Genomic DNA, 12,119 nt, shown 5'->3' with positions numbered 1-12,119 from the left:
AGCTAGTGAATGGAACCCGGAAGCAGGTTTTCGCTTGAAGAAAGTTATGGCTGGATCTGAAAAACTGGACTGGAAGAAAATCTGTATCATGAGCTTCTACCAACAAGTACTGCTAGCAGCTGAACGTATGAGAATACACCGATCCAGAACGCTTCTGGGGCAATTCTAAAACTCCACCCGCCTTACACACCAGATATTGCATCTTCAGATTATTAACTTTTAATACTCTTGTAAGAACTTCAACTTACTGCATAGTATAAATTCTGAGAGGATGGAATTCTCAAGTTCTATGAAGGATGCTGAAATATTCAAGAAAAAACAGTGCATCTATGATCGAAAAGATGTATGTCTACAAAAACATGCTTTTGGTTTTTTCCTTAGATTCTGCACGAATTTTTCAGGACAATATTTAGCATGATAACCATCAGGCACTACCGAACCTGTAAAAGCGAAAGTCATTGATGTTTAGACGATAAAATTCTGTTTTCAAACAAAGTGCAAAGTTTCATTATCTGATTTTTCGAAAACTCAAACAGCCAGCCAGCTTTAATAAAAATACTCAAGAATAAGCTTACAATCGATATTTTAAAATGGATATGGAGATAGCGTAAATGGAATTCGGAAGAAAATAATGAGCTCCCGGACAATGTTGAAAAAAAACGAAGATTTCAAGACAAATCCATAAGGCTATAATTTTTATCAATAAAAATATGGAATAGAAAATAGAAACAAACTTGAAATGAAATTTAAGCGAAAAAATAGAATTATTTGATTTTTTCCTCAAAACCAGAGGAATGTCCACGTGGACAACAGGGGGAGGAGTATAAGGAATGTCCACGCTTGTCCACGGAGGGGGAGGGGGTGTCTAAAATCATGCTTTTTCTGTCCACGTGGTATGTGGACAGCCACTTACATTTCTCTGGAAACTCAGAAAAAATGAGTGGTTCTATAGTTGTGAAACGCAGTGTATGGTGGCATTGAAAATGGTCATGTTAAATTTCAAAAACCGACCATGTACATTTTGTTATTGGCCCAAAAGAATAACCTGTGCAAAGTTTCAGCTCAATCGGATATGCTTTAGGGGTGCCTTAAAGCGATCAAAGTTTTGATTTGTCGATCCTCGGAAATCTTCCAAGGGGGGAGTAAAGGAAATTTGGAAAACCGAAAAAATGTTTTCGATGCCAAATGACTTAAAAATGCATGAAACATCGAAATCTGGTGTTATCTCGAAAAAAATTTTTTGGCCGAAAATCGACCTTTTGGGACCTAGCCTGAGTGGCCAAAAAATCAAAACTTTGAGTGCTTTGAGGCACCCCTAAATCATATCCGATTGAGCTGAAATTTTGCACAGGTAATTTTTTGGGCCAATAAACAAAATGTACATGGTCGGTTCTTTAAAATCGATAATAATTTTTTTTTTCCATAACTTAAAGTCCCAAAAGGTCGATTTTGTGCCAAATTTTTTTTTTAGAGATGACACCAGATCTCGACGTTTCATGCATTTTTAAGTCATTTGGCATCGAAAAAAAATTTCGATTTTCCAAATTTCCTTCACACCTCCCTTGGATGATTTTCGAGGATCGCAAAATCAAAACTTTGAGCGCTTTGAGGTACCCCTTAATCATGTCCGATTGAGCTGAAACTTTGCACAGGTAATTTTTTGGGCCAATAAACAAAACGTACATGGTCGGTTCTTGAAGTTCGATGTTGCAATTTTTTCCATAAATCCAATGCCACCCTATTTAACAGTTTGAGCAGTTCCGAAGGTTTACATCTACCATGCATGGTTTGGCGATCTGGCGTAGTAACTTCCGTGACATCCGTACCTCTCACGCTGAAGGTCACGAGTTCAATTTTCACTTCCGACATTCTTCCGAAAATGGAAGTAAAGTGGCGAACCAGCCAAAAGTGTTGAAAGTCACTATAATACAGAAAAAAAATCTTCCATGGATTTATTATGTTACTCAAAGATGTCTCTGATTTGTACATTTTGTGGAAGCTACCTAAAATTACAATTTTGTTTTATCATACTAACTGACCCGGCAAACGGTGTTCTGCCAAATACATTATTTCTAGTGAACACGTTGGTTGTTAAAAAAAAATTCTAATTACAGTAGAATCGTGATAATTCACGACAGCGAGTTCCATAGTAAATATATACAGTAGGGTGCCAATGAATGTACGAGGGTCACTATCTATATTTCGGGAATTGGCAACACTGATGTCATGTGAGTCCATCTGACGGTTCCATCGTAAAGTTTGACATTTTTGACGATATACGTACTCAGAACATTTTGTCATACGGACGCTATTTGTTTATTTTATATTTAGTTGAAAGTTTGGTCTCGGCAAAAAAATAGAACTGAATCGTGAACATTTTCGTGCGATGATTTTTTGCGACTTTCGACGTGAATTATCACAACAAGAGTGCGTCAATCAACTTAATTTGACTTTTGGCGATGAAGCTCCATCAAAAACCACTGTGTATCGCTGGTATAGTGAATTCAATCGTGGTCGTAGTTCGCTGTCCGACGAGTTTCGTGAAGGTCGTCCAAAATCGACTGTAGTGCCAGAAAACATCGATGCTGTGCACGAAATTATTAAGCAAGATCGTCATGTAACCTATTGTGAAATTGAGGCATCCCTAAGCATTAGTTCCACCAGCATATATGCGATTTTACATGAACACTTTGTTTTGCGAAAATTATGTTCACGTTGGATCCCACATAATTTGACAATCGCTCAAAAAAAAAGGCTCGTGTCGATTGGAATAAATGCTTTGAAAATTGGTTTAAGCGCATGCAAAAGTGTATCGATCATCGTGGCAAGTACTTTGAAAAACAATAAAAATATATTCGCAGCTTAACTATTTGTTTTTGTTCCTATTCCCGAAATATAAATAGTGACCCTCGTATGGGAAAAAAACGACCCTAAAATTTCAAAAAAATTTACCCTATACAAAATGTTTACTACCTCGAAAAAACACCCTATGCCAAATATCAGCTCATACGAACTTCATTTATTAGTGTTGCAGACGTTAAAATTTGAGTTTTTTTTTTTAAATCGATTAATCACCGGAAATCGGAGTTTTCAAAATTTTTTTTGATGCAAAATGTCTTGAAATTGCATGGCACATCGAGATTAACAGTTATCTCAAAAACATTTTTTTTTGTTAAAAATCGACTTTTCAGACGGAAAAACGACTAAGTGCCAAACAAAATTTTTGTTTTGACAACATTTTTTTTTTTCGAGATAACAGTAAATCTCGACAAGTAATGCAATTTTAAAACATTAGGCATCAACAATTTTTTTTTAAAACCCCGATTTTCGGTGATCTTTCGTTTTTCTAAAAAACTAAAATTTCTACGTCTGTGACACAATAAAAGAAGTTCGAATGAACTAATATTTTTATCGCGCAAATCAACATTTTGTAGCAAGTTCCGAATGAAAAATCGAGATAACTATTTTTATTGGTACCCAAAATCATGCGTTTCGTTTCGTATTTCGAAAAAAAGTCCCAGAGTGTCATATTTGACAAAAATTTTCGAGATGACACTAAATCTCGACATTTCATGCAATTTTAAGACATTTGGCATCAAAAAAAGTTTTTCGAAACCCCCGATTTATTTTCTCCCTCCATGGATGATCTTTCGATCTTCAAAGAAATCAAACTTTGACCGCTTTGCATCACTCTCTCTTAAGTCCGATTGAGCTAATATTTGGCGTAGGATGTTTTTTCAAGATGATGAACATTTTTTATGAGGTAACTTTTTGAAATGAGAGATGACCATTTTCATTGGCACCCTAATATACAGCCCTTTCCGGGCAAACCGATATACTAGTTCTCAGATTTTCGTGAAAATTGGCAATTTTGTTCTTTACCGCAAAACACAAAATAAGTACTTATGTTCATAATGATTGAAGTATCTGTGGTGGGATCTCGTTGTTTAATGTTTATGCAATATCTGAGTTTTTTTGGGAAAAAATTTCGCTGACGAAAAAATTATTTAAAAAATTAAAATTCATTTTTCTCAAATACGTATTTTTTTCAAAATTCCCAAAAATATACATATGAAAAGCCCTTAAAATTTGCAACAAGTTTTCCCTACATCGGAAGAAATAAAAATTATCAAAGAATTTTTTGGAAAGAAATTTCATTCAAAAAAAAATACTTCATTTTTCTCGAAAACATATGCTTTTAAAATTCTGAAAAAAAAATAGATATAAATAGCCCATAGAATTTCCAACAAGTTTTCCATACATCGGACGATGGGCACTCTTACAGGGAAAAAGTTTTTCTAACAACAACTTTTTTATATTTTTTTGAAAAAATACAACTAATCCTAATTTTGTTTAAAGTCAAGATAGCGATATAGTGTATTCGACAAAGTTTTAGATCTTATTAAAATGTGAACTTTTGTCGAAGACGTCAACTTTCTATCTGTTACAGTTTTTGGAATATAAGTCATTTTTGTATGAAGACTCGTTAAAAAAATAATGTTTTGCTCGTAACATTTTTGTGTGTAAATTCTCGCGTTTGACTTGTTCTTGACATGTTTCCAAATAGGGAAAAGTTAGCAGAGCATGTAAATTGCGATAATTTATACATACAAATGTTACGAATAGAATATAGAATTTCAAACAAGTTTTCCATACATCGGACGATGTATGGAAAACTTGTTGGAAATTCTATGGGCTATTTAGATTTATTTTTTTTCAGAATTTTAAAAGCATATGCTTTCGAGAAAAATGAATTTTAATTTTCAAAATATTTTTTTTTCAATGAAATTTGTTTCCAAAAAATCTTTGATATTTTTTTATGAAAACCTAAGTAATTTCCTACATTTCATTCTCTGACCATCCTTTTGTAGATGGTATAGTTTTTAAATAAGGATATTTAAAAAAAAGTTGAAAAAACTCAAAATTAAAAAGAAAAAACTACAAAAAAAATATCAGACCTACAAAATTTTAGTCAAAAAATGGAATGCAGGAAATTATTTTGGTTTTCATTAAAAATTATCAAATAATAATTCATTGAAATAAAAATATTTTGAAAATTAACATTCATTTTTCTCGAAAACATATGCTTTCAAAATTTTGAAAGAAATAGATATAAATAGGCCTTCAAATTTCCAACAAGTTTTCCATAAACTGGACGATGGGCACATTTACATGGAAAAAGTTTTGTGAACAACAACTTTTTCATGTTTTTCTTTGAAAAAATGTTATTGATGTTCAATTCGTAACATTTTTTTTTGTATAAATTATTGCATTTTAAATACTCTGCTAACTTTTCTCTATTTGGAAACATGTCAAGAACATGTCAAACGTGAGAATTTACAAACAAAAATGTTACGAACAAAACATTATTTTTTTCAGGAGTCTTCATACAAAAATGACATATATTCCAAAAACTATAAAAGATACAAAGTTGACGTCTTCAACAAAAGTTCACATTTCAATAAGATCTAAAAATTTGTCGAATATACTATATCGCTATCTTGGCTTTAAACAAAATTAGGAAAATAGGTGTTTGAGAAAAATGAATTTTAATTTTTAAAATAACTTTTTTGTCAGCAATTTTTTTTTCCAAATTTTTTTTGTTAATTTTTTTGTGAAAATTTCAACAATTTCCTACATTTCATCCTCTGACATGAATTTTGTAGGTATCATAATTTTTAAGTTATAAATTTTTGTAAAAATTAAGAAAAAAATTGGCTTTTTTGACTACTATCTGAGATGGTGCTGCCAATTCCTAAGACGAGTTGGCATTAACGAATGCCAACTCCTAAACGAGTTGGCATTAAACGAATTAATTGAATGACGATGAGTAGCTTTCCAAAGAAAAAATGATTGATAGAACTAGGCATTTCCAAACGTAAATAAAATTCGAAAAATTAGCCAGTCGACCGCCGAACTTTGCCTGGTGCGCAATAGAAGAATCGCGGACATTGCCCTTTCAACCCGTTTTTTCATAAAATAGCTGTCACCACACCGCTCTCGATTGTGTACGGAAATAGATTGATTCGCACTATTGTCGCAACACTATTGCATTATGTTCGGACTAATGAACTTCAGCCGACCGAGTCGAACTCAACCCGATTATCATCTACTCGCGAACATTTAGCGCCGCGATCCAACGTGACGATTCAGGTGATCGAAAAGTCGTCAGATCGCCGGCTCAGACATTACCCAATCGACGAAGTCCACGTAATTGCCTAGTGCCAATTCGGAAGCAGCGAGAGCGAACAACACTATTCGAGAATGTGCGATAAGTTTGCCAATAAAGTACACCTCACCATTAGTGGCTTGTGTCTGTATGCATACTCGTACTCGTCCCGATTATTTGTTTTGGTTTTGTCTTTCGTGTACGTCTGACCACCAGTGAGTGGGTGTGAAATCCCCATTCCACAGGCAGACAGAAAAGCGGTGCGAAGCTAAGCCGCTTATTGTTTGGTTGTGGGCCGGTGTTATATTACCGCAAACTCAATCGGGGATTTGCAGCGTGTATGCAAGCGGCGCCACGGGACGGTTAATTACAACGTGTAGACGCTCGCTTGCCATAATTTTCACGTGCGCCGCCGTAACTTTGTTGATTGCTGTATGACAGTGCATGACGGTCTTAGTATGAAAGACTTATGCTGTCATTGTCAAGGTCGAGGCTCTGGTAATAACGATTGTGAACTTCTTCGTATGATGTATATATTAAATACACGTTTGATGACTGTGAAGAAGTACATTACAAGTGAAAGTACCGTGTTTTTATGACATTATTTTTTTCAGTAAAAAACTTTCTTAATAAAATAAGCGTTTGCTTATTGGATTTTCTGTTCTCAAATTCGATCGACAATTGCTTCTAAAAGCAGACTTGAAATTATTGTTATCTGCTAATCCAGATTATCCAGGTGAGCTGAAAAGCAGCAACTGTTTCACACATTTCAACATTCTCATGACAATAGTTCAAAAATATTTTACACAGTTTATGAATGTCAAGGTAGCCATTCTCTTTATCTATTAAACTTCAAAAACACAAAAAAAAATAATGCTCTCAACGAAACATGACATTTCTTGTTTTTTGAAGCCATCGAAAAAGATATCTACGATTTAATTAGCGATATCAACCTTCCAAAGCTATGCAGAAAGAACACCGAGGATCGATCCAACACTGGTTCGGATGTAAGTGCGAGAGTATATTGCTCCAGACGCGTGTTGGAAGCCTTGATTCGTCACATTCACCAATGGGTCACACCATTAATTGGTTGCGAAATTGGATTGGAAACGCTCCAGATGCATTTCGCAAGATATTCGATTTCATCCGGTTTGTTGCAACGTTTACACACGGAGTCAGTCTGTGCGTTATGGATATTGTATTTCCGCTTGTGGAATCGGTGTCGTTTTCATCTGGACAGCTATTATAGTAAGCTGTCGACGATAAGAATATGTGTTTAGGTTTAATTTCCGCAAAAACTCGCGACGCGGTTGGCTGTTGTGCAAACACATGAATCGTACACTCACATACACGCTTGGTAACGCCACCCTGGAATGTATTCTACAACGCCGTTCTCTTTTTTATCAGTTGAATTGGTGACATTTTGCGACGCAGTGCTGCATACGATGGGCGGGTTTGTTGTTTTTTTTTGGAAATTGTGTGATTGATTGGCCTATGGTATTGGTTACCAACTGATCGTTTATTGCTGGAGCAAAGTGTTGAACAATGTGTCGCTCCAAAACTCTGGAATGTTTTGGAAGAATTAAAGTGCCTAAAGCGAGTGAACATGTGCGAGGTGGTAGAAGAATGATCGACTGTGGGAGGCGATGACAGTCGACTGAACCGAACTGTGCCTGTATGTGATATAATTGTAGAATTAGTTAGTTGCAAATTACGATCGCTTTGCCATATAGCCGACAAGAAGAAAGTTCTGACAACTCGAATCGTCCCAATAACAAATGTACATGGTAAATGTATATCTACTGCTGTTTATCGTCATCGAATGGTACCTATCGATGAGACTGTTCGACGCACTGCACGAGCGGGCCAAGAAGATGAAGAAGTTGTCCGTTCTGCTGACGTTCTGTTGGGTTCTGCTGGTGTCCCAAATATTGGCCATTTCCAGTCTCTACAACGACGGGTAAGTTGGGAAGCGGGCAAGACATGAAACTAACCCACATAGTCTGGTTAGGTTCTAAACAAACTGATACAATTGGACCATTCATAAAAGCTGTACTTAATTAATTATTTGCTGGCGTGTATTGACACACTTGTATCAATACATACTTCGAACAGAGTGCTCAGTTGTTGTGCAAATGATGAAAAGTAACAACTTCACGCAAATGAGATCGCTTTTCGTGCTGTGTCTGATGCTTGAAAAAGGAGTGTTTTGTCTTAAGATCAACTAACCTATTTAAGGCAGTATTCTAATCTAGAAATTTGAAAAATTCTAATTTTTCCTTTATACTTCTGTAGTTTGGGCATTCAAGAATATACTCTAGAAAGAACTTATCGAAAATCCTATTGTTTGCCGAGTTAGAGCCATTTTAGTGATGCGGTATCTAACCTGGTACGGCCATAACAATGAACTTCAAACGCGTTTTTCTCGAAACTAGTTTTTTTCAAACTGGCGTACACGTTATCTCAAGTTCTACTGAACCGATTCATGTCAAATTTATATGGAATCTGCAGGCACTTTTCTATCGCATGAACCTCTAAAAAAATGATATTTTTCAAATTTTACTTAAAAAAAATATCGGGAAACGTAAGAAAAAATGTTTTTCAAACTGCCGCCATTTTGTCAAAAATGATGTTTTTGACTTGTCCGAGGTTCATGCGATAGTGCTCTTTACTGATTCAGAATCTGTTCGTATTTTCTGTTTCAGATAACCAGAAGGACTGAAATCGTGTACGGCATGGCACAACTTTTTTTTGAGGCCTCTCACTTCATCAGCTCTTAACTATTCTAAAAGGTGTGTCACATCAAATTGCATCACGGAAAAAACACTGTAGAAATTTAATTTTTAGGAATTATATCTTCAGCTTTCGCTTATAATCAGATAAGAGTGTATAGATCACGTTGGCCATGCTTCACTGTCAATTTTTCGTAAATTTGGAAAAATGTCGTCGAACGAAAAAGAGCGTCGTCAATTAATCCTGCGCACTCATTTCGAGAATCCGGAGTTGTCACATCGGGACATCGGTAAGATGCTGGGAATCGTCCAATCCACGGTCAGCATAGTACTAAAACGATACTTCGAGAACCTAACCATCGACCGGAAGGTGAAGAACGGCAAATATGGATGCTCCGTCAGTGAAAAAGATCACAAGCGCGTAGTTAAGCAGTTTAGACGTTATCCGAGAAGTTCGGTCCGGGATGTCCCCAATAAGCTGAATTTGTCAAGTTCATTCGTCCAGCGGACCAAGCAGCGGGAGGTCCTGCGTACATACAAGGTTCAGAAGGCTCCTAACCACGACGAAAGGCAAAACATGGTGGGGAAGACGCGAGCCCGGAAGCTGTACACCGAAATGCTGACGAAGCCGCATAGCCTGGTAATGGACGACGAAACCTACGTCAAAGCGGACTTTCGTCAGCTGCCGGGTCTGTTGTTCTTCTCCGCAGAGGACAAATTCAGCGTTCCGGAGGAGATTCGCAAGCAGAAACTATCCAAGTTTGCCAAAAAGTACATGGTGTGGCAAGCGATCTGCTCTTGCGGAAAGCAGAGCGCCCCCTTCGTGATGACCGGCACGGTAAACGGGCAGGTTTACCTTAAGGAGTGCCTACAGAAGCGCTTACTACCACTATTGAAGCAGCACGAGGGCCCGACCATCTTCTGGCCGGATCTCGCTTCGTGCCACTAAAGGGTGTGTCACATCAAATTGCATCACGGAAAAAACGCTGTAGAAATTCGCCCAGTAGACCGATCCTTTTGAAAATTTTAGACAGTAAAATAAAAACTATTAAACAACTCTTGGCATTTTCTTTTTATTCATACTTCGAGCCCAAGCCCGTCTGCTCGCACCTTCCTCTTCACCCCGTCCATAAGGTTCTGTACAACGTCCGGTTGTAGTTTTTTTGAACAGAAATCCATTTTCTCTTGAAGTCCGCCTCCGATTTGACAACTTTTGGGTTCTTCCGGAGGGCCTGCTTCATAATCGCCCAATATTTCTCTATTGGGCGAAGCTCCGGCACGTTGGGCGGGTTCATTTCCTTTGGCACGAAGGTGACCCCGTTGGCTTCGTACCACTCCAACACGTCCTTTGAATAGTGGCACGAAGCGAGCTCCGGCCAGAAGATGGTCGGGCCCTCGTGCTGCTTCAATAGTGGTAGTAAGCGCTTCTGTAGGCACTCCTTAAGGTAAACCTGCCCGTTTACCGTGCCGGTCATCACGAAGGGGGCGCTCCGCTTTCCGCAAGAGCAGATCGCTTGCCACACCATGTACTTTTTGGCAAACTTGGATAGTTTCTGCTTGCGAATCTCCTCCGGAACGCTGAATTTGTCCTCTGCGGAGAAGAACAACAGGCCCGGCAGCTGACGAAAGTCCGCTTTGACGTAGGTTTCGTCGTCCATTACCAGGCAATGCGGCTTCGTCAGCATTTCGGTGTACAGCTTCCGGGCTCGCGTCTTCCCCACCATGTTTTGCCTTTCGTCGCGGTTAGGAGCCTTCTAAACCTTGTATGTACGCAGGACCTCCCGCTGCTTGGTCCGCTGGACGAATGAACTTGACAAATTCAGCTTATTGGCGACATCCCGGACCGAACTTCTCGGATCACGTATAAACTGCTTAACTACGCGCTTGTGATCTTTTTCACTGACGGAGCATCCATTTTTGCCGTTCTTCACCTTCCGGTCGATGGTTAGGTTCTCGAAGTATCGTTTTAGTACTCTGCTGACCGTGGATTGGACGATTCCCAGCATCGTACCGATGTCCCGATGTGACAACTCCGGATTCTCGAAATGAGTGCGCAGGATTAATTCACGACGCTCTTTTTCGTTCGACGACATTTTTCCAAATTTACGAAAAATTGACAGTGAAGCATGGCCAACGTGATCTATACACTCTTATCTGATTATAAGCGAAAGCTGAAGATTTAATTCCTAAAAATTAAATTTCTACAGCGTTTTTTTCCGTGATGCAATTTGATGTGACACACCCTTTACATGCAGTGAAACACGCTCTTTCAAAGGGAAATTAATTCCGACACCCGTACAAAACTTCAATACGAACGCAAAGGGTGAATATATGCAAACAAATCGGATTTTAGTTTTTTGCATTTTTGCCAAGTTATGCCCACAGAAATGTTGTCCTAAAAGTATTTTTCGATGTTTGATTTCTTTGGAAAGTTACAGCCAACAGTATGAAGTCACCTCAAAGGATATAGTATTGCTGTACGAAATTTTGATATCGTTTTTCTCGAAACCATGTTTTTTCAACTGCTGGTATCGATATCTCAGGATCTACTCAACCCATTCGGCAAATTTTTTTTATAATTTGTTAAAATGAACATAGCATAGCGTTACATAGCTGTTTTTTTGATATCTCATTTTTTCGATTCTTTATGAACTTCTAAATGGTGATTTTTCATGGAAAATAACTCATTTTTAACAAAAATGGCAGCCATTTTGCCTTTTTTTCGAACTTTCAAATACCCCTATGTAACGCTTTAGGTATTGTCCTAAAGTTTCAAAATATTCATTGGAATTCGTTCGGCGACACCCCGTTGCTTCAGAACCGATACCACCAGCAAGGTATCGAATTTCAGACAGCATCTACGCATCCAGCTGCCTACGGCGCAGTAGTCATTATTTGTGCTCTCATAAAATGGAAAATACATCTTCAAATACACTTTAAACAATAATCAAAACACCTGTATACTTCAATTTATTCCTAACATCTGAAAAAAATGACGAAAGTTCATTATTTTTCGACCTTCCAGACAGGGGTCCCCTCTTAAAGGATTACCACACAGATTACCATCGGCTACAGCATGGTTCAGTTGATGAGGGGACATGCTTTCAGTGGTTCAATCTGAACGTGTGGTCCAGTGATTGATATAACCGGCCTCCACTTCGTCATTTCCAGGGGTTTCGATGCTCCTTGAGATGTTTTTTTTCGACTAGAAAGATTAA

General features: G+C 37.7%; 1 protein-coding gene across 1 annotated transcript in view; it reads left to right on the top strand.

The window, feature by feature from the left end:
- LOC129773200 (uncharacterized) overlaps positions 1-12,119 on the top strand; it is a 90,810-nt gene that overhangs the window by 42,988 nt on the left and 35,703 nt on the right. Inside the window, exon 3 of the mRNA XM_055776787.1 lies at positions 7,948-8,129. Coding sequence (XP_055632762.1) covers positions 7,948-8,129 — 182 coding nt within the window. The remainder of the gene's footprint in view (positions 1-7,947; positions 8,130-12,119) is intronic.

Source organism: Toxorhynchites rutilus, chromosome 3 (assembly GCF_029784135.1).
Source record: "Toxorhynchites rutilus septentrionalis strain SRP chromosome 3, ASM2978413v1, whole genome shotgun sequence".
Lineage (NCBI taxonomy): Eukaryota > Metazoa > Arthropoda > Insecta > Diptera > Culicidae > Toxorhynchites > Toxorhynchites rutilus.
Note: the sequence above shows the minus strand (reverse complement) of the source record. Positions and strands in the feature narration are given on the sequence as shown.